Raw genomic sequence first — 22,529 nt, forward strand, 5'->3', positions numbered from 1 at the left:
GGAGCTGCCTGGCCCGGGGAGATTGCTCAGTCACACTGGGTGGGGAGAAGAGAGAGGTTGGAGGGGATTAAGGGAGGAGTCCTGGGAAGCCCCAGGAAGCTCCCCAGTCACCCTGGAAAACTGGTTCAACCAGTGTCGGCAGCCATCCCAGGGAGCACGGGTGAAGGCTCGGAAGCCTGTGGAAAGGGGGTGCTGGGGCTTGGTCAGCCTCGGCCATGTCTGGGAGGCACGCCCAGGACCCCCACTGAGCTGGCCGACTTCTGCCAGCCGAGTGCCCACTGAGTGCCCGCAGTGGCCCCCGCCACCAAGATGGCAAGTCCTGAGGGGGCCCGACGCCACTTCTCAAAGGGCCTCCTGCTCTCAGGTAAGGAGGAAACACACCCCAGGGCTGAGGGGGGGAAGGCAGGACTCAGCCCAGAGGCTGAGGTTTCCTCTTAGAAGAAGGGAAGGATGGTCAGGGAAGACGACATTATTAAGAGTAAGATCGGGGAGGGCTGGGGAGGATGGGGAGCTGTAGACTCACACCCCATCCCTAATTTTAACTATGGAACGTTCTAGAATGTCAGGACCACGAGGACAGGAATTTTGTTTGTTTGGGGGCTGGCGAGAGGGGGTTGTGTGTGTGTGTGTGTGTGTGTGTGTGTGTGTGTTCGTCCTATTTGCAGTATCATACGTGATCATCAAACTGCGGCTAGAATGTTCACGCCCATTATTGCAAATTCAAACCCCAGAAAAAAAACTGTTGCTGGTAATTTACTGAGGTCAGGATCGGACTGCCTGGTACAAGGCTGTACCCACAACCGGGCAGGTTCAGCAACACGGGAGCCTTTCCCCGGACCATCATGGGGACAGGAATTAATTTGTATTTGTTTCTGTGCTGTATCCCCTGTGCCTAGAAATCTAGAGAATTTTAGACATATCATATATAATTGGTACTATAACATAACTAATATGTATGTCCGTAAATATTGGTTAGATGAATGAATGAATGAATGAATGAATTCAGAGAGTCCATGAGTTTAGAAGCAGACCACATAGCACCTTAGGGCAGAAAAATCTGCTGGGCCAATGGGATAAGAAACCTGTGGCTTTCATATCTGGGTCCCCACTCCTGACCCCGGGGCAGACATCACTAATCAACCCCAGCCCTGCTTCCCCTGAACACCATTCAGAATCCTTGTCCCCAGATGAGGACACAGAGAGAGGAAAAATGCTATGATCCCTGCCCGACACCTCTGATGTCAGGCCACCCCTGTAACCCCCCCGCAGCCTCAATCCTGGCCCTCTGGGTCCCCCAAGGCTCCCGGGCTGCCCTCCGCATCCAGAAGATTCCAGAGCATCCTCAAAAGAACCAGGACCTGCTCCTGTCTGTCCGGGGCATCCCAGACACCTTTCAGGACTTCAACTGGTACCTGGGGGAGGAGGCCCACGGTGGCACGATGCTCTTTACCTACATCCCCGAGCTTCAGCGGCCCCAGAGGGACGGCGGTGCCATGGGGCAGCGTGACATCGTTGGCTTCCCCAATGGCTCCATGCTGCTGCATCGGGCCCAGCCCACCGACAGCGGCACCTACCAGGTCGCTGTCACCATCAATCCTGCCTGGACCATGAGGGCCAAGACCAAGGTCCGGGTGGAGGGTGAGTGTTGCCCCGCCGAGCAAGGAAGTGGGGAGGCTCACGCGCCCTGACATCTCCCACGCCCAGGATCTGTGCCCATACCGCCTCGTTTGGCTCTCCTTCACCCGTTCAACGCCTACTGATTGAGCACCTACTGTGTGCCGGGCCCTGAAGCTATCACTTAATCCTCACGGATAAAATATCTATTGACCGCCTGCCTTGTGCCAGAGCCTGAGCTGGGCCCTGGGGAACACACTGTCTCTTTTACCGCTCCCACGCCTTCCCTAATAGGATATTTATTGAGCTCCTACGGTGTACGTGGTCCTAAGGGAGCAATCCACTCGGGGCAAAGTGCTAGAGAGGGGGCCGTGGACAATGGCGATGGCCAGCCATTCCTGGGCACTCGTCACTTGGGCACACTTACGCGAGAGCATAGCCTCTCGCCCTGGGCCCTGTTAACATTTCAGACCCGCTGAGTCTTTGTAGGAGAGGGCTGTTCTGCGCGCTGTAGGATATTCAGAGACTTCCCCGGCCTCCACCCACTAGATGCCAGGAGGATTCCTCCCGCTGTGACAACCAGAATTGCCTGCCGACAATGCCAAACGTCACCCCTGATTGAGAACCACTGCTCGATATTAACTCATTTGTATCTTTAAAAAAGAAAGATACAGCCCCCTGGCTGGCCCAGCTGGAAGAGCATGTAACTCTTGGCCTGGGGATTGTGAGTGTGAACCCCACGTTGGGTGTAGAGATTCCTTGAAAACAAATAAGTCGATTTTAAATTTTAATTTGCTTTAAAACCCCCGTGTAACGTCCTATACCAGTAACATCTCAATAGCGCCGGGGGGGGGGGGGAAGAACTTCTCAGCCCCCCCAAAAGCGCCGGGGGAAAAAAAGAACTTCTCAGCCCCCCCCCCCCCACCAGGCAGACTTGGTCATTAACCATCTGTGTCCCCAGAGGACTCTGATCACGCCATTACTTCTGTGATTTTCATAACGGCCTCTGACTTATCACGTTGCAAACGTGTCTCACTAGGATGGAATTTTCTTCAGAGAGAGCGAGAGCGTAGTGGTCCTTTTATCGTCCAAATTCTACCACAGTGCGGGGCGGGGGGTGGGGGGGGAGGACACCATGGATTCTCAGTTAATGTTTGTTGAATAAATAAATGAATGAAACCTTTCTAGGCCAAAAACTCCACGAGGCAGGCACGATTTTTGTTTCCACTTTACAGATGAGGAAACTGAGGCACAGACAATGGTAGAATTGGGACTTGATCCCACAAAGTCATAACGCCAGAGTCTGGGAGCTTAGCCATTTCCTCCCAGAGAAGAGAAAGAAAGAAAACCTCCTCACCTCCATTCATATGTGGGAGGCGATAATGAGCACGGAAATGATAAATGAAGGCCATATTTCAGAGACATTAACAATAATAGCGCTAACTTTATTTGGTGCTTATCACATGCTTGCTTTATGTATAACTCATTGAATCCTCACTGCAGGCCTCTGAGTGGGAAATATCATCAGACTCATTTTACAGACGAGGAAATTGAGGGGCAGAGAGATTATGATTTACCCAGTAAAAAAAAAAAAAAAAAAGATTAAACAGGATGATGTAATCTGGGACGGGAGGTCATCAGGTAAGCTTGCTGAAGAAGTGACATTTGAGCAGAAGGAAGGAAAGGAGCCCTGCAGATTTCTGAGGGACAGAAGAGGCAACAGCAAGTGCAAAGGGCCTGAGGCAAGTCTAGCCTGGTGTGTTCAAAGCATATAGACAGAAGGATGCCGTCGCCATAAGGCAGTGTGCAAGTTGGGTGTTAGGGGTCGAGGCCTGAGAGGCACACAGGGGCTGGGCTTGTTGGCCATGGGGAGAATGAGAGAAGCCACTGGAGGGTATTAAACAGAGGAGTGATCTGATACCCAGTTTACCCCACCCATGGTTAAATCTCCATTGTATTCAGAAGGAGGCTGAGGCTCAGGCGGTTTAAGGCATGTCCCCAATATTAGCTTCAGGGCTGGGATTCGAATGCTCGGCTGCCTCCGGGGCTGCCTCCGGAGATGCCGAACTGCTCATTCACTGGTTCCTTCAGCAAAGATTCCCCCACGAGCCTCTGCCCCAAGGCCGCCTCTGCGTCTGGACTGCCCTGGTCAGGGCTAGGACACAGTGGAGACTGAGGCAGCCCTGACCCCACCCTCCGGGGGCTCACAGACCAGCGGGGGAGACAGATATTAACTAATAATCACACACACACACAAAACAGGTCATCAGGAACAGTGCAGGGACCGCGAAGGAAAAGTCACACACGGGGATGATGAAATTATAAGTAGCAGTAGTATGGAGGTTACCCCGGAAAGGTGCTCCTTCGACAACGCTTGATCATTACTGATAATTCTAAGTCGAGGGGAAAGGAGCTTTGGGAGATGTTCGGGCAGAGGGTTTGGTCTGTGCAAAGGGCCAGTGGCAACAAGCTGTGGGATTCATGCACTGAGCAGGCAGGGGGCCAGCACGCCTGAGGCAGGAGAGCAGGAGGGACACCCTAGGCCAGCGCTGGGGGGTGTTTTCAAGCCCAGGCGCGGGTTGTAAGGACAGAGGCTCTGTGCCAATGACTCACAGTGTAGGGAGCCTTGTAGAACCCCGGAGGAAGCCCCTGGAATGTCGGCCCTGGGAAGCCTGGGTTCACAGCTGTCTCCTGGGAGCCTAGAACGGGGCCAGACAAACTGTTGAAAAAATGAATGGGTGGGGAGCCCCGCAGAGCTGATGGGAAATAGAAGTTGTTGGAAAGGCAAGTGCTCCCTTCTCCTCCAGGGGGCGCCACCTCTGACCGCATCTCGTCTTCACGGCTGGGGATTCCTGCCAGACCTCAAACCGGGTGTCAGCCCAGGCTTCGTTGCATATTTTGAATCTCTTCTTCCAAAAGGCAGGGATGGAAAGGAAGAGAGCTGGGGCGCCTGGGTGGCTCAGTTGGTTAAGCGTCCGACTTCGGCTCAGGTCATCATCTTACGGTTCGTGGGTTCGAGCCCCGCACCGTGCTCTGTACGGACAGCTCAGAGCCTGGAGCCTGCTTCGGATTCTGTGTCTCCCTCTCTTTCTGTCCATCCCCCGCTCGCCCTCTGTCTCTCAAAAATAAATAAGCATTAAAAAAGAGAAAGAGAGCCGAAGAGACAGAGACAGAATCTGGCTGATCTAGCCTGGCCTGGGGTTTCCTTCCCCTTGAGTGAAGGGTCTACCCCTTGTCCAAGGGGCTGGGATCAAGGAGAGCAAACAAGATGGGAAGTCAGAGGCCTGGGGATCAGGACTGCACAGATGCTCCAGGACTCAACACCTGCTCTCCTCATAAGAATCATAATATGAATCTATTGTTTTGTTCACCATGAATCCCCTAGGGCAGAGCAGTGCTTAGCACACAGTAGGTACTTCGTAAGTATTTGTAGCTCCGCCTCTCGTCTATGAGCACTTACTGGATGCAGGGTACCTCTAAGCCAAGTCCTTTGCTGACCTCGCTTCATTCCGTTCCCACAAGAACTGGCATGATCCTCATTTTACAGAGAGGCGAACGCCCCCCCCCCCCCCCCACCACGCGGCTGGGAAAGGCAGGAAACCGAGGCCCCAGCTGGGTCCGAGTTCATGTCCCTGGCCCTCTGCCACCTGGTTCTTTCTCAGCCCCAGTGGAAGCCACTCCCTTGTGGGAAATGCCAGAGGGCTGAGCCCAGGGAACAGGAAGCAGAGCCCTTAGGCCAAAGGAAGAGCAAAGGAAAAGACGGAGGTAACGAGGCCCAGGCTTGGGCGTGTCCTCAGGGCAGGACGGGTCTCCTCGGCAGCCAGGGCCCTGCCAGGGCTTTTATACGACGACAGCGGTGGCCCTAAATCCAACCCTTGGGTGGGGGGCGTGGTGGGGAGCTCTCCCTGGGTCCCGGGCAATCCCCACGCTTTATCTCTCTTAATCATCAAGGAATTTGTGTGCCTTTAGTGGCTGGAAAGGGGCTTAACACAGGCTGCTGCGGGCTTGCACAACCCCCAGGAGGCCGAGAACCAGAAACAAGGTGCAATCTACTTACGGAACTCTCCAGCCAGAGCAAGCATTGCCCGCAGTGTCAGCCCGGGGCCCAGAACCCCTGCCTGGGGGGGGGGGGGGGGGGGACTGGCAGGCTGCATTCATTCACTCACGCTTGCTTGCATTCATTCATGCATTCAACAAGCATCTATTGGGCCCCTCCTGTGCTCCAGGCACTGAGCGTACAAAAGGAACGGACAGAGAGCTCCGTGCTGGAGGGGAGCGTTTATATGTGGGTGGGCGTGTCCCTGAGCCGGGAGCCTGGGTCACGTGACCGTGCCCACGCGATAAAAAAGGCTAAGGAAGTGCGTCTCGGGCAGAACTCCCCAAGTGGAGGGCTCACAGGCTCAGGGCAGCCTGTGACAGCACAAGAAAGGCCCAGGGCACGGAGGTCCTATAGCTGTCCCCAGTGTACGGATGAGGAAACAGAGGCTCGGCGAGATGAAGTCAGTTGCTCGAGATCCAGCAGCCGTTAAGCAGCCTAACCCAGGCTCAAAAGCCAGAGGGGGGGATCACGGTCGTTTACAGCTGGTGTCCGTTCCCCCGTAAATCTAGTCGTGGGGGCTTGGGACCTTCAAGCAACCTTGCACGGGTTCCTCCAAGCCTTCCGGGCCCTCTGACGCCCGAGGCAGTAAACTACAGAGCCCAGCTCCCCTTCACTGAACACGCGCAGAGTGTTTCACACGCATTTACCCTTTGTGTCCTCCCAGCCACGGCACGACGATCCCCATTATACAGATGGAGAAACGGAGGCACAGAGAGTTTAAGTAACTTCCCCCAGGTCACCCAGCTAAGGAGCAGCAGACGCAGGCCTTGAACCCAGGCTGGCGGGCTCCGGAGCCCACACTTTTATGACTTGATTCTGCCTCATCATTAGCTACCACCATCGAGGTCTAAGTGGATGGTGTCACGGGTTTCATACTCACCGGCAGTACTCCCCTTTCGTCAAACGGCCGAACCTTTCAGAGCCTCTGGTCCCCAAATGTCTGTAAAGCGGGGGCAATTACACCTCCCACCATGGGTCGCGGACTGGTCGGCAAATCCATGCGAAGCTGCTGCTTTCGAGGCTGTGGAAATCAGCAAAGAATGAGACCAATGAGAAAAGCAAAGGCTATTTATTCGGAGTTCGCTCTAGCGAGGGAGTCAGCCACTCTCACTTGCATTTGGGCAGAGGCTCGAAGACAGGCAGAGGGGGGTGGGAAAGCTTCGTGGTGGAAAAAAAGAGAAGGCTTCACCTGTGCCCTGATTGGAGGCCGTTGGCCCGGGGAACCTAGAAGGCGATTGGTTAGGCTGCGTATTTGGCTTTCTCTGATTGGTCCGAAGTTAGAAGCTGGGACGAACCTTAGGGAAGCTGTTGGTCGTTAATCAAGTCCCGGCCATTTAAGGCCCATTCTTGCGGAAGTGGCTGTTTGTGGTCCTGGATGGTCACCGGAGATAGCAATCCTGTTTCCTTTAAGTCTGACCCAAAGCAGGCTGGCTTCCTGGGCTGTTTATACGAGGGTCGGTTTTCTAGGCAGCGCACTGCAGACTGTGGGTCAAAATTCTATTTTTATATATGGTCTGGCTGTTGTCCACTTGTGTGATGGCCTCTCAAAGCACTTTTTTCAGATGTATTTGTATCTAATCAAAGATACATATGGAGGGGCGCCTGGATGGCCCAGTCGGTTGAGCATCTGACTGTTGATTTCAGCTCAGGTTATGATCCCAGAGTCATGGAATCAAGTCCCGTGTCAGGCTCTTCGCTGGGCACGGAGCCTGCTTAAGATTCTCTCTCTCTCTCCCTCTCTCTGTCTCAAAAAGATACACACGGAGAAATATAATCCATGGAAAAAGGCTCTGATGATTCTCTGTTAAAGAACAGAGATGGTCCCAGGGACCAGGAAAGAGAAAAACCAAAAAGCAAACTTTGGAAAGAAGTTCCTGGAACAGTTCCTGGAACTGTTGCTTCCTGGAAGAAGAAACAGAATGTGGGGCTCTGTTCCAGTGGTATAAGAACCACCACCATTGTATTGTGTTCACGATTTCGGGGATTAGGAATTCAGACAAGGCGCGGCAGGGAGGGCCTGTCCGCTTCATGATGTCTGGGGCCTCGGATGAGAAGACTCAAAGGCTGAGAGGTTGGCTCAAACGCTGGAGGCTGGAATCATCCAGAAGCGTCTTCACTCACATGTGTGGAGGCTCGTCCGGGCTGTCAGCTGGGAACTTAGCTGGGACCATCCACCAGATCACTGTCGTGTGGTGTCCCCAGTGTCACTGCTCGGGCTCCCTCACAACATGGAGGCTGGGTTCTTAGGGAGAACAAACAGAGAGCAGGTTCCAAGTTCCAAGAAACCAAGGCAGAGGCTCCATGGCTTCTTCTGACCTAGCCTGGGGAGTCACACAGCATCATTTACATTGTATTCTTTTGATTACAAGCAAGCCACTAAGATTAGCGAAGATTCGAGGGAGGGGCATTAGACCCTTCTACTACCTAAAAGAATGGCAAGTTCATACTACAGCAGAGATCCTGTCGCAATCAACTTGGAAAAATACAGGGATTCACAGCCTCCCTCTTTGCAAGCTCACCGTCTATAGTAAAAGGCAGAAAATATAGCAAGTTATAAAAAGAGGACACTCAGTCACGTGAATCAGGCAGGGTTCTTGCTACAGCAACAGAAACTGCTTCGAGCTGATTTAAGCAGCAAAGAAATAGATGAAAGGATCCTGAACAGCTCAAAGATCTTCCAGGAGGGCAGGGAACGGAGCTTGGGAGGTGTTGCGTGTTGAATGATGTCGCCTCAAAAAGACGCTAAGTCCGAACCCTCAGGACATCAGAATATAACCTTATTTAGAAATAGCATCTTTAGGGGCGCCTGGGTGGCACAGTCGGTTAAGCGCCCGACTTCAGCCAGGTCACGATCTCGCGGTCCGTGAGTTCGAGCCCCGCGTCAGGCTCTGGGCTGATGGCTCAGAGCCTGGAGCCTGTTTCCGATTCTGTGTCTCCCTCTCTCTCTCTGCCCCTCCTCTGTTCATGCTCTGTCTCTCTCTGTCCCAAAAAAAATAAATAAACGTTGAAAAAAAATTAAAAAAAAAAAAAAAGAAATAGCATCTTTATAGAGGTAATTGAGTTAAAATGAGGCCACCAGGCTGCGCCCTAATCGGATACGTCTGGTGTCCTTCAGAAATGGGGAAATTCATGGGGTGCCTAGGTGGCTCAGTCAGTTAAGCATTTGACTTTGGCTCTGGTCATGATCTCATGATCCGTGGGTTCGAGCCCCGCATCGGGCTCTGGGCTGACAGCTCAGAGCCTGGAGCCAGCTTGGGATTCTATCTCCTCCTCTCTCTGCCCCTCCCCTGCTCATGCTCTGTCTCTCTCTGTCTCTCAAAAGTGAATAAACGTTTTTTTTTTTTTTTTAATTTTTTTTTTAAGACAAAGCAAAGCCACAATGAGGCGTGGCTTTTAAAAAATGGAGAAATTCGGACACAGAATTTTGCATGTGAAATTGCCCAGCGTTCCAACGTCAGCAACAATGATCAACACAGTGCTCTAAGGCATGTTTCAATGAGCTGCCGGTGCATGGAGGCTTTAAAGGAGGCTGGAAAATGTCTTTGTTTGGGGGAGACCTCCACCTAGCTAAAGCTCAGGGTTCTCTTTCCCAGGGAGGAGACATGATCGATGCCTTCCAGGTAGCAAAATGACTCCAGGGTCCCCAAGCCTCAAGACCCACAGCTTCCAGAAAAAGGGATCCCTTCCCCACCGCTATTCTGAACCACACCCCTTCGCCTCATTCTGATTGGACCAACGGGAACCAATCACGAAGGCCAAAGGAATGCAGAGCGCTGATTGGCTTACGGCTGAACTGTTCCTGCCGCTTGCGCGCGCGACAAGGGACGGGATATCCCCAGGGAACGCACTGCAGAGGTGGAGGTGAAACAGGAAAGGAATCGATTTCGGTGAGGCCGACACCGGGGAGACAGCGGACTGGCATCTCAGACACGGTCTCCAAAGTGCCGAAAACACTTCTAAGTTTATATAAGGAAAATGTGGGCGAAGGGCAGTGGGTACACACAGGTGGGCAGCCAAGGTCAGGTCCATCGTTGCCTCTGGGTCAGACACAGGGGCCTTGCTGGCTCGGGGCAGTTCCTACCGCTTGAGGGGGTAGTTCCGGTTCCCATCACAGGATGCCTCGCATGCAGGGTCTGTTGCCCGAGTTGAGAGTCAAGCTCTGTTGCCCGAGTTAAGAGTCAAGCTGGAAAGAGGAACTTCGTCTATTAGCAAGTGCAGCCTGAGGTCAGAAGGGAGGTAGTGGGAGCTCTCTTTCATGTCCAGGCTGCCAGCCTGAATCAACTCGTCGCATGATGAAGCGAGTAAGCTATGAAGGAAATGCCTATCAAGAGTCTCCTTGGCCTGGGATTGTCAGAAAAGACTTCCGGAGGGAGCTGGGAATGGTAAATTAAGCAGGAGTTCTGTATAGCGCATGGAGAAGAGTGTGCCAAGCGGAGGGAACAGCCTAGGCAAAGGCTGGACAGCCCAGAGTGTGAGGAAAGGAGCCGGGGGTGACGGGACTGCGTGGGTGGACAGGGCAGCAGGGGCCCTGGATGCTGCAAGAAGACTGGGCAACAGGGTGGGGGTGGGGAGGACAGGAACTGGGAGGCTCCTTGAGTCAGCCAATGGTGGGGGGAGGGGAGGGCTGGGCCCCACCTCCCTAGTCACTCAGCAGAGCCACTGAGTTTCCACATGCTGTTGTGGGGATTCAAAAAGGTAGAAGGTGGGGGCACCTGGCTGGCTCAATCCATAGAGCATGCGACTTCTTGATGTCAGGGTTGTGAGTTCAAGCCCCATGTTGGGTGTGGAGCCTACTTGAAAAAAAAAATTTTTTTTTTTAAAAAGGGAGAAGGTGCAAAAGTTGCTGACGCGGTGCCTGGAAGACGGACTGTCTTCTCTCCTCTGTCCAAATGCAACCCCTCCGGGCCTTGGTGTGCACATCTGTAAAATGGGCCTGACTTAGCCACCTCCCTGGGCTGTGGAGGCAACGACCATATGTGCCCAGACAGGAACTATCCTCTTCCTCCCAGTGAGAAGATTACATTTGAAAAATGGGCTTTGGACACTTGGAACAGATCAACTTTCAGGGAAAGGGATGAAATCAGCAAATATTGATGGATTTAGTTACGCAGATATATACAACGGCACCCTAGTCTGTTCGGAAATAACAGTCTTCATTCGTGCAGAGCCTGAAACGGTTAATTCCCACCCTTCAGGGGCTCCTGGGCCACAGGCGCCTTTTTGGAAGCCACACAGAGTGGTCGTTAGGAGCTCAGGTGGCCCAGGGGTAATCCCAGCACTGCACTTACTGTGAGCCATCAGGCAGGTTAGTACGCCTCTCTGTGCCTCGGTTTCCTCCTCTTGAAAATGGCACAGAATCTACTTTGTTGGAAAATTGAAAGAGCAGTGTGTGTGTGTGTGTGTGTGTGTGTGTGTGAACTCATTCAGTCTTCACAACAACCCCACAAGGTAGATATTCTTCTTATCCCCAATTTCATAGATTGGGAGAGGCACGGAAGGTTGAGTAATCTGCCCAGGGACTTGAACCCCAGCATTCTGACCTCAGAGTCTGCGAGCTTAGATGCCAAGAAGGGCTGGGACATAGCAGGTGCTCAGCTTGATATTAAAGGCTGGAGGTCCTCGTGGGGGGGGGGGGGGTCAGAAGTCAGGCAGGCTTCATCCCAAACCTGGCAGCTAGTGTTTGAGAACCCTGTGAGTCGAGACCCTATGTCCCCGACAAAACATAGCCCAGAACCTCATCCTGGGGGTGTCATCAACTGAGGCAAGAAAAAGCAGGTCGGTGGGGTGAGGTGGGGGGAGTGTGTCCGGAGGTTTCTGATGTGCCGGGGATGGTAGGAAATCTCAGGGAAGCAGAGATTTCGAGGAGGGGAGAGCCGAGGGGTTGCATCTGGGGAGGCCGAGTTTCATGTGCAGCAGAATCAATCAGAGAGTCAGACGCTCAGCTCTGGAAAGCAGGAGAAAGCTCTGGGCTGGGAAAATGAAATGGTATCGGTGCTCTACAGACAGTCACTGATGCAGGGGTGAGGGGAGGGGGGGGAACGCCCTCCCAGGACATCTCACAGGCCTCTTGCTCTCTCCCATACCCCTCAGAAAAGCATAAGGAGCCGCCCATTACACACCTGCCCATGAGCGCTGGGATCATGGTTGCCATCATCATTGGATCCCTTGCCGCTGGGGCCCTCTTCATCGGGAGCATTGCCCATCTCCTGTTAACAAGAAGCTGGAGGGGCCAGAGCCACAGGTACAGGGGCCCCAGGCCTCTCTCTCCTTCCCTCTGTCTTCTTCCCCCCCCCTTGGGTCCCGCTGGTTGATCCTTCCATGAGTCACGTCATCTGGCACATACACGATCTCATCAAATCTCGGAACTCTTGAGGCGGAAAGGATCTTTCTAGCCTGTACGAGATAGGCGTCTGCACTCCCAGGGACAGAAAGCCTACCTCTGAATGGGCTTACAAAAAATTAGAAAGTTGTTTTTGTTTTTTTTTTTCCTCCATGAGCTTCAGGTATGGCTGGATCCAGGGGCCCGATTTTGTCAAGAGACTTCTCCATACACCTCTCAACTTCGCTTTTTCTCCGTGGTGGCTTCGTTCACAGGCAGGCCCTGCCCTTGCGCAGTGTGACGAGACAGCTCCCAGTGGCTCCAGGCTTACATCCCACCAACTGGGCCACCACAGCAAGCAGACCACACCTTGTCCCTAACACTTCCAACCAAAGCCTCAGGGCTGCTTCTCACTGGCTTAACTTAAATCACATGTCCTTGTGCAGACCAGCCGCTGTGGCCAGGTGCTAAAATACCCTGATTGGCCAAACTTGGGCTATTTGTGCGGCTCTGGAGCCAGAGACAGACCCAGCTCCATGTGACCAAATGGGTTCAGAGGGGGGAGGGGTCCCCCCCCCAAGAAAAAAACACACTTTATTGGCAAAGAAGCCGAGTGGATGGTGGGCAGGCAAAGGCATCAGGCGGTGCCTCCCTCTGCCCCCGGGGAGGGTGGGGAGGATGGAGAAGGGCCTGCTTTCCCAGGGGGCTGTTTGTGAAAAATTCCTTCCTCGTGAAATCAGTGTCTTGAGAACTTTCTCTCCTGACCTTGGTTCTGAGCTGCTTGCCGACGAGGAATTTCTCCAGCGTCCCTACTATCCAGAAAATGAAGGCAGCCACTTTACCTCCTCGTCCTACTCTCCCTCAGGTGCTGTGGTCTCTGGTTCTTGATCCTTCTACTTGTCTTTCTCCCGACATGCTCCAATTTAGGGGCGGCGAACAGCTTTCGCCTCCCAGCTCCGTTGTGCTCAGTGAATCAGTCAACACACACCTGTTGAGGGCCTACTGGGTGCCCTAGAGAGCTTGGCGGAAAAGGCGTTGGAGGCCGCGCTGAGTTCCGTGGGAACGGATGCTGTGATCGATTAGTCATGTCTGCCACGGCTGGAAGGAGGGCATTAAAGGCACCTAAGCCATCCCTGCCAGGCCTCCTTCTTAGCTCACGGCTGGCACAAAAAGAGGTGATGTGGGTCCCTAATGCTCCTGGGGGCTTCCCCAGTGTAATCTGAAACCAGCCCCCAAACACAGAGGGGAGGGGGAGACGGAAGAAAGAGGCCACTCCCGGTCAGTAGGGACAGTTTCACGAAGCAAAGAAAACTTAGATACGAGGTTTGTCTGGGGCAGCAGCTAAGGAGGAGGTCCTAAAACCGGGCTCAGTCACGTCCACCGTGCAGGTGTCCTCAGCACCACATGCCATCTGAAGGCCATGTCCTGGGAGCAGAAAAGGCAGGTAGAACCCACGTTCCCAGGACAGGGAAGGGGGCGAGGAGCCCCCGAGGGCCTGTGTCCAGCTCAGCGGTCAATCGGTGATCACATCTTTTTTTTTTTTTAATAACATTTATTTATTTTTGAGAGACAGAGAGAGGGATAGAGCACAAGCAGGGGAGAGGCAGAGAGAGAGGGAGGCACAGAATCCGAAGCAGGCTCCAGGCTCCAAGCTGCCAGCACAGAGCCCAACGTGGGGCTCGAACTCACGGACCATGAGATCATGACCTGAGCCGAAGTCGGACGCTTAACCAACTGAGCCACGCAAGCGCCCCGTCGAGCTACAAATTTAAACCATTGGCTTTCATTTTCCTCACTTTCTACTTAAGTCAAGTTTCATTGCAACATGGCAGCTTCTGTCTCCTGCTTCCACTCCCACCCCCCTACCCCCACCCCAGTCTGTTCCCCATTCAGCAGCCAGAAAGATCCGGTGAAAATCAGTCAGTTTGGGTCCCTCAGAGTCAAGGCCAAAGTCCTCACCATGGACACAAGACCTAGCTTGACCCGCTAACCCCCTCTAACCTCCCCTCTTCCCCCTCTCCCCCTTACACTCTCTGTCCCAGCCACACCCCTGTCTTTGCTGTTCCTTTGCTATTCCTGCTCCTGCCTCAGGGCCTTTGCACAAGCTGTTAGAACTCTCTTCCCGTGATTTCTGCATAGCTGATTCCCTTGCCTGCATCAGGCCTTTTCTCAAATGTCACCCTCTCAGTGAGGCTCCCCACACCATCCTATTTGAAACTACACGCACACCCCCTCTACCCTCTGCCCCTTTCCACCTTCATTTTCCTTCATAGCACTTTTCACTCCCTGACATTCTACTGTCAGTCACTTATATGACTTCTCTCTCTCTCCCCACTAGAATGCCTGCTCCAGGAGGCCAGGGGTCCTTGTCGGTCTTGTTCCCAGCTGTGTCCCCAGTGGCTTCAACGGGGCCCAGCCCACGGTCTGTGTTCTGTAAATATTTGTTCAGTGAGTTGATGAATTTGCTGCAATGATGTCGAGTGTATTTTTTTTTAAAGCTTATTTATTTATTTTGAGGGAGAAAGAGAGAAGGAGGGAGAGAGAATGAGTGGGAGAGGGGCAGAGAGAGAGAGAAAATCCCAAGCAGGTTCCATGCGGCCAGAGAGGAGCCCGATGCAGGGCTCGATCCCACCAACGGTGAGATCATGACCTGAGCCAAAATCAAGAGCCGGATGCTTAACTGACTGAGCCCCCCGGGCGCCCTCAAGTGTGTTTTTTAAATAAGGGTATCCAGGGGCGCCTGGATTTAGATGGTCTGTATGAATAGTGGCATCGGTCGTTGGCACACAGTAGTGGCTGGGGAAACTGAGGAAGGGCTCTGTGGCTGGAGATTATGGGAGAAGGGGCAGGGGGGATGGGGCACGTCTTGTCCTGACTCACTCTGAAGCAGGGACCAGACCATCTCTCTCTCTCATGGGCTCATGGGCTTTCCAGCTTCTCCGAGTCTCTCTCTGCTCACCTGAGTGCCCTAACACAGGCCCCCTCCGTGTGTCCCCAGGACGACAACCACAGAGGAGCCAGAGGCGCACCCCAACCACAATGCCGGTAAGCCGGAAGTCCCTCCTCTTCCAAAACTCTCACCCTGTCACTCCTCTCTGCTCAAAGGCCCTCCATGGCTCCCCAGTGTCTGTAGGACGGGCTCAGCCTCCTTAACATGGCTCTCAAGACCCCCATACGCTGGTCCCCACCATCTTTCCTGGCTTTGTGTCCCACATATAACATTCCCAGCCTCAAAAAGAAAACAATAAAAAACAGACTATATATATATATATATATATATATATATATATATATATATATAATCCAGACAGGCCAAACAAATCATCGCCCTTCAAACACGAGGCTGTTTCCACCAGGCCTCTGCACCTACTCACTCTTGCTTTTGCGTAGCTCTCTCTTCAGTCTCAGACGTCCCCTCCTCCAGGAAGCCCACCTTGACCCACCTCCATGAGCCCTGGGCTCCGCCACTCACCCTATCCACTCTGGGGACAGACCTGGCTCCCCCACCAGACGGTGAGCCCCAGGAGGGCAGGGCCAGCACTGCCTCGGTCACCGCTGTGTCCCCAGCACCGGGCTGGGCAAGAAGAGGGCTTTGCACAAATGTTGGCCGAACGAATGAATGCCGGCAGCAGCCAGCACCGGCCTGTGGGCCACCTGTCAGCCGGTTCCTCCCTTGTCCTCTGCTTCAGGTGACGAGAACATCTACGAAGTGATGCCATCTCCGACCCTCCTGGTGTCCCCCCTCGGTGACCCGGGGTCTGCGAACACCGCCATGGTGAGCCCCACCCCCTCCCCCCGAAGCCCACCTGGTGCCTCCCCTGGGAGCCCGCTGTGGGGCCCGGCACCTTGTCCCACGCTGTGGGAACGCGACTCTCTCTGGGATGCTCCCTGCTCTCGAGCCACCAGGAAAAGAGACCGGAAGGGACCCAACCTAAAGAGCCTTTGTCTCTGGGGCACGGAGGCTGGTGGGGGACTTTATTTTCTCTGCCGCTTGGCTGTAGTTTCTACACGGAGCAGATACTCCCCTTATTATCGGTGGGAAGGGCTGATAATAAGAAAAAGTGAACTGAACGAGAGCAGCAATTTCAAAAGCTGAAACGGAGAAGCTCAGAAGGGCAGGTGTGGACGGGAGGCCGAGCGCTAAAGGGGTCATGGGCAGAACACTGGACGTGCCACCGCCGGTGCCGGTGAGGACTTGGCATCCAGGTCTGTCCTCACAGCAAAGGTCAAAGGTTGGAGGCGCCTGGCTCACCCGTGCTCTTCCCTTGCAGCCCCTGCCCCTGCCCGAGAACCACCACTATCAGGTGCGGAGCTGGGAAGCGGGAGGGGAGGGGAGGACGGCGGGGCGGGAGGGGCCCCCTCACCCACCGTCCACCTGCTCTCAGGGTCCGTAGTTGTACACGGTACAGCCTCTCCCCTCCTGGGGAGGCACTTTCCTCCCTCTTAGAAGGATTCCAAGGCTGTGAGTTTGCACAGGAGGAAATGAAGCCCAGAGAGGCAAGGGCGGTGCCCAGGGTCACACAGCAGGTCGGGGCCTGCGTCAGACCCCACCGCGGGGAGCCCGTTCTGGGCCTGGGTCCCAGCCCCTCTCTGTCCCCTCCTGTCCGCCCCTGGATCTCTGTGTCCCCGTGTGTCTGTGTGCCTTTCTCTGCGCGTATCTCTCAGCCTCTGCCTGGCTCCCCCCTGACCCTGACCCCCCCACCCACAACCCCCTTCTCTCCCTCCCCCACCAGGACCTGCTGAACCCCGACCCTGCTCCTTACTGCCAGCTCGTGCCAAGGCCCTGAAGGGGTCCCAGGGCCCTGGAAGGGCGACGGCCTCAGCCCTCCCCTGGGACCTGGCGCCCGCAGAAGAGCCGTACCAGAGACCCCGCAGGACCAGGCCGCCAGGGCCGTGGGGCCAATGAGGTGGACTCCCACGAAGACGTGGGCAGGTGTCCCGGGCAGGGGGCAAGAGATCATGATGGACCCAGTTCCTCTTGGACCCTCTGAGTATACAACCCACACTCAGTTCTGGTCCTTCCAGCAACCTGGCCTGGGCCACGTGCCTGTGAAAGACAGGCTTTCCTTGTCCCAACCCAAAGTACCCCCCCACACACACTGGATACTGGGGGGAGGGGGGGAGACACTTGGGGCTTGGGCCTGCCTCTAGCCAGACCTGACCGGCGCCTACTTGGCCGGGCTTCTGACCGTCAGCTCAAGACGCCCCACCCCTGCTCCCTGGTTGTCCTTGGAGCCCCTCGCCCCTTGGGACAAGGCAGCCCCCCACCACACAGGCCCCCTAGGATAAGGCACATGGCAGGGAGGGCCGGCCTCACGGGCTGTGACCCCAGACGACAGACCTGGTCGGTTACCGGGTGAGACCCCTTCCCTGCCCAGGCAGGGGCAGACCCCGCCCTCCCCAGACTCCGTCTTTCAGAACCTGTGGCCAATTCCTGCCCATTGCCCCCACCCCCGGCCCGAATCGTACCGAGGCCCTCTCTGCCCCCACCCAACCCCAGGCCCCAAATGTGGGCCCAGTCTGTAGCCCCTTAATTTATTCACTCACTCAGCAATAAATAAGCCACGTCTGGATCTTGCAGCTTTGAGAGGGAACAAGACAGACAATCCCTTCTGTTCTCCTAGAGGGGCGCCGTGGCAGGGGAGAGAGTCGACGAGCGAAGTAACTTACACACGTGGTGTGTTGGATGGTGATGAGGCCACTGGGGAGATAAAGCGAGAAGGGGGGCTGGGAGTATCGAGGGATTGGGATTTTACTTTTTGAGAGAGAGAGAGCGCGCATGTGCGTGCAAGTAAGGGGGGGGCAGAGGCAGCGGGAGGGACAGAATCCCAAGCAGGCTCCACACTCAGTGTGGCGCCCGACGATGCAGGGTTCAATCCCAGGGCCGTGAGATCATGACCTGAGCTGAAAACAGGATTTGGATGCTCAACCGACTGAGCCACCCAGGCGCCCCGAGGGATTGTGATTTGAAACATAGGAAGGGCAGAGAAGGCTGCTGAGAGGGTGACAATGAGCCAAGACCTAAAGGGGGAGGGAGGGGAAGCCATGTAGGGATCTGGAGGGAGAGCATTCCAGGCAAAGAAGCAGCAAGTGCAAAGGCCCTGAGGTAGGACTGTGCCTGGGGAGTTCAAGGGGCAATAAAGAGGCCAGGGTGATGGGAGCAGAGGAAGGAAGAGGGAAAGGGAGGGAGGTGAGTTCAGGGAGATGGGAGCGGTAGATGGTACAGGACAAATAAAGCATAATGGACGGTAGCTTTTATTTATTTATTTATCCGGGAGCTGAAAAAAGACTGGTAGGCTGATAATGGCCCCTCAAAGTCGTCTGTGTCCTAATGTCCTGTGAATGTTACCTTACGTGGCAAAAGGGACTTTGCAGGTATGATCAAGTTAAGGATCCTGAGGGGCCCCTGGGGGGCGTCGGTTAAGCGCCAATAACTCGTTTGTGGGGCACCTGGGTGGCCCAGTGTGTTAAGTGGCTGACTCTTGATTTCGGCTCAGCTCACGATCTTATGGTTTGTGAGTTCAAGCCCCGCATCGGGCTCTGCGCTGACAGTATGGAGCCTGCTTGGGATGCTCTCTCTCTCTCTCTCTCTCTCTCTCTGCCTCTCTCTTTCTCTCTCTCTCTCTCTCAAGCTAAATAAATAAACTTTAAAAAAAAGAAAAGAAAAGAATTTCAGGGGCGCCTGGGTGGCTCAGTCAGTTGGGCACCTGACTCTTGATTTGGGCTCAGGGCATGATCTCGCAGTTTGTGGGTTCGAGCCCCACGTCAGGCTCCGCGCTGACAGTGCAGGGCCTGCTTCGGATCCCCTCTCTCTGCCCCGCCCCTGCTCACGCTCTCACTCTCTCAAAAATAAATAAATTTAAAAAATAAACTTAAGAAAAAAGAATTTCACCAGAAACCTTTAAAAACAATAACTTGTTGCTTCATCAGTGCAACATTTATTGACCACCTGCTGTATGCAGCGGTCGTAGCCCCCGAGGAGACAGCCGAGAACGAAACAGAGGTCCCTGCCGTCAGAGAACTGACAACACGCGGCGTCAAACACAATCTCCGGGGGGGAGTGACGTCGCGAAGGAGAATGCGCAGGCACCGAGAAAGCTGGAGGGGAGGGGGACTGGAGTGGGGGACCCCCAGGTGTCTGGCTTGACCACAGGAGGCAGCGACCCGGGGGGAGGGGTGTGGAGACAGTGCACGTGGGTGCACCCTGCAGCATGGCCGCCCCAGAAATGTCATCTTCTATCACCGGTTGGGGTGTGAGTTGATCGGGTCCGTCCTAAAGCCGGGCTTGCAGGCAGGACCCATGTCAATGCAGAACCAGCAGGGGGCAGCAGAGGACCGTGCAGACCCACAGACAAGCTCCCAGGCCGCTTGGAGCCTCTCGCACGCCACCTCCCTGCACCTGTCCTTAGCCTCTGCGCCTTTGTTCCCCCTTCTGGGTGCCCTGAGAATGCACCCAGCTGCCCAGGCCCAAAGCATAGGCGCCTTCTACCCTCAGGGAAGGACAAGCACAGGAACCCGCCTCCTAGGGCCTCCTGAGATTGGTGTCTCTACAGCCCAGCCCTGGGCCAGGACATTTCTCCCCGTCACCTCCTACCTGGTCTCCTGCCCCCTCCTACCCTCCACCCCACAAGACAGCGCAAGGAATCTTTCTGAATCCCAAACTCAGTACTGCCTCTCCCTGCTCAGAACCATCCATGGCTCCCCAGTGCCCTTAAAGTCCAAGCTTCTCGCCACAGCCTGCAAATCTCTGGGAGGTCTGGCTCCAGGAGGCCCCTCGGCCTCTCTCAGCACCCCTGACCCTCACCCCCACCCTGAGATCTGCGGTCTACAGTCCACCAGACCGAACTGCTTCTAGGCCCTTCGCTTTTGGCTCCCTGTGCTGGGAGCACGCCCGCAGGCACAGCACTCCACCCTGCCTGCCCCACCCCCACTCATCTCCCAGGTCTCAGCTCAGACACCTCTTCCTCCAGGAAGCCCTCTCTGACCCTCCAGCTGGTTCAGCTCCTTCTGAGTTCATCCGCTTCAGCCCTGCCCGCTCTGGCTGGTCACCGTCTGGGGACAGACTCGTCTCTCCACTGGACTGTAGGCGCCGGAAGGGCAGGGCCGGGGCCGCCGGGGTCACCGATGGGTCAGGCACGGGGCAAGGGCTCAAGGACCGTATGTGACACACGGGAATGTGTGCGGATCCTCGTTATCTACATATCCGCAGCCTCCACTCATTCATCGACAAATGTTCACCGGGCACCTACTGTCCGCCGAGCTGTGTTGAATGAACCCACCCGGGCTGCAGAGACGAGAAGAGAAACCAGACAAGTGCCTCCTTTCAGGAAGCTTGCAGGCCTGGGGCGGGGGGGGGGGGGGGGGGGAGGCGACATAACATGCCCTGCACTGTGCTAACCCCTTCACGCTGATTAGCTTCATTTTATCCTCACAAGTTTACTCAGGGAGGCGCTGTGACCGTTCCCATTTTACGGATGGGAAAACCGAGGCTAAGGACGTTCAGGTCACACAGGCCGCAAAACGGATCCACTGGAAATAGAACCAGGGTCTTTCTAACATCCGGCTTTCTCCTCTACTCATTCCGGCCCGTGAAGAAGGGCCCAATGTAACCCGGGCCGCCTGGATCGGCCCGGCCCGGCCGAGGGGATCTGCCTTCCACGAGGCGGCATGCAGAGAGGCCAATGCCGATGGTGGAGTTTCAGGCCCCGGGTCGGGTTTGGAAGAGCCAGTGTCCTCGGCTGGGACGAGGAGCCCCTGGGGTCCTTCGCCCTCTCTCTCCACCCGAGCTCTGCCCACCAGGGCTCCCGGCGGACCGCCACTCCCTTCCCCTGAGTCCCGGTCACCACTGCATTCTCAGGGCTGTGGCTCCTCGTTATACCGATGAGGAAGCGACCGTCTGGGGAAGGAAACGGGCTGGCCCATGACCAGGACTGATTATGATTCATGGGGAAAACCCTTCCCTCCCGAGCTCAACCTCTTTGTACGCAAAGGGCATCGCACTCTGAAGACTGGCTGGCAGGGCCAGCCGGTGGCCCCGGGCTGGCCGCGGGGGTCGAGCCGCCCGTAGGGGTGCAGGCCCCTTCCTGAACCCGGGGGCCCGCGGGGAGCCCGGGAGTTTAGACCCGGGGATCTTCACCTGTGGTGCACGCTGGGATCCTATGGAAGACTCTGAGGAAAGCAGTCCACGTCTGGAGTAGACATTTCAAACGATTGGGCCATTTCTGCCTCCTGGGACGGGGACACTTTCCGGGGGCGGCGAAGACGTTCTCCAACTAGATTTGGGGACCGCCGCACCGGGTGAACTTGATGCTATAGAAAATCGTACCCCTGGGGCGCCTGGCTGGCTCGGTCGGTGAAGGCGTCTGACTCCGGCTCGGGTCACGATCTCACCGTTGGGGGGGGTTCGAGCCCCGCGTCGGGCTCTGTGCCGACAGCTCTGGAGCCCGGGGCCTGCTTCGGATTCTGGGTCTCTCCCGCTCTCTGCCCCTCCCCCACTTCTTCTGTCTCTCTCTCTCTCTCTCTCTCGAAAAAAAAAATGAACATTAAAAAATTTCTTTAATAAAATAAAATCGTAAAAAAGGAAAGAAAAGTATGCCCCAGGGAAGCTGAGGAAGGGATGATGTTTATGAGAGACAGGAACCCTGAACAATACTGACCGAATATTTGAAGGAAACACTCCGGGGCGAGGGGTGGGTGGGTGGGGGAAGGGGGGCGTGACTGGCAGGAGCTGGGGGATGGGCAGGGAGCCATCGCTCTCCCCTCTACTTTCGATGAGTGCGTGGAATCTGGAGATGTTCCAGAATAAAAAGTTATCCAATTGTTTTTACCTAACTCTAAATCCAAATCCGCGCCCCCCTCCCGTATTCCTGATGGATAAAATGCACCCGACTAGCCTATAATGGGTCACCTTGCATCCAAAATCTTACTCCCTATGTCCCCTGCTTCCCGTGTAACCACCTCTTCCCTCTGCCCCCTCCCTCCCTCCCTCAGCTCCGGCCACACCAGCCCCCTCACTGTCCTCACCCTTACCAAAGCCCTTCTTGCCTCAGGGCCTTTGCACCTGCTGTGCCAACTGCCAAAAGCGCCCTTCCCCCTATGTTCCTTCACAGACCCCACCGCGTCCTTCAGCTCCCAGCTCACATAGCCCTCCCTGACCTCCCTGGTCACTCCCTACCCTCTTGCCCTACTTTATTTTTTTATAGCAGTTGTCTGTCCCTGACGTGATATGACTTATCGGTTTGTCGATTAGCGTTCATCTCCCTCCAATGGGATGAAGCCCAATAAGGAAAGCGATGTTGCCCGTATCCCCAGCGCAGCCTGGCAGATAGTCGGTGCTCGATAAATATTTGTGAAATGATTGAAGGACGAGGAAAAACCCGGGTGAATGAGGTGAGAGGACAGAAGCGGGGGATGGGTGTCCAGACAAAGGGCAAAGCCCGCGCTAAAGGGCTGAGGCTCCCAGATCCACCCGCCGGCCCGCCCCTGCATGGGCTCTTC

At 55.3% G+C, this 22,529-nt stretch overlaps 1 protein-coding gene and 1 non-coding gene across 2 annotated transcripts; one reads left to right on the forward strand and one right to left on the reverse strand.

Moving 5' to 3' along the window:
* The first annotated feature begins 309 nt into the window (after nt 1-309).
* CEACAM19 (CEA cell adhesion molecule 19) lies at nt 310-17,794 on the forward strand. Its single transcript, XM_030298808.1, has 8 exons — nt 310-364; nt 1,270-1,638; nt 11,804-11,954; nt 14,371-14,454; nt 15,031-15,077; nt 15,722-15,807; nt 16,304-16,336; nt 16,766-17,794. The coding sequence occupies exons 1-8, from the start codon at nt 310-312 to the stop codon at nt 16,817-16,819; spliced, it is 879 nt and encodes a 292-aa protein (XP_030154668.1). The 3' UTR covers nt 16,820-17,794.
* Nucleotides 654-841, reverse strand: LOC115503583. The gene has a single exon (XR_003965422.1).
* Nucleotides 17,795-22,529: the final 4,735 nt, after the last annotated feature.

The sequence above is a fragment of the Lynx canadensis genome, chromosome E2, assembly GCF_007474595.2.
Source record: "Lynx canadensis isolate LIC74 chromosome E2, mLynCan4.pri.v2, whole genome shotgun sequence".
Lineage (NCBI taxonomy): Eukaryota > Metazoa > Chordata > Mammalia > Carnivora > Felidae > Lynx > Lynx canadensis.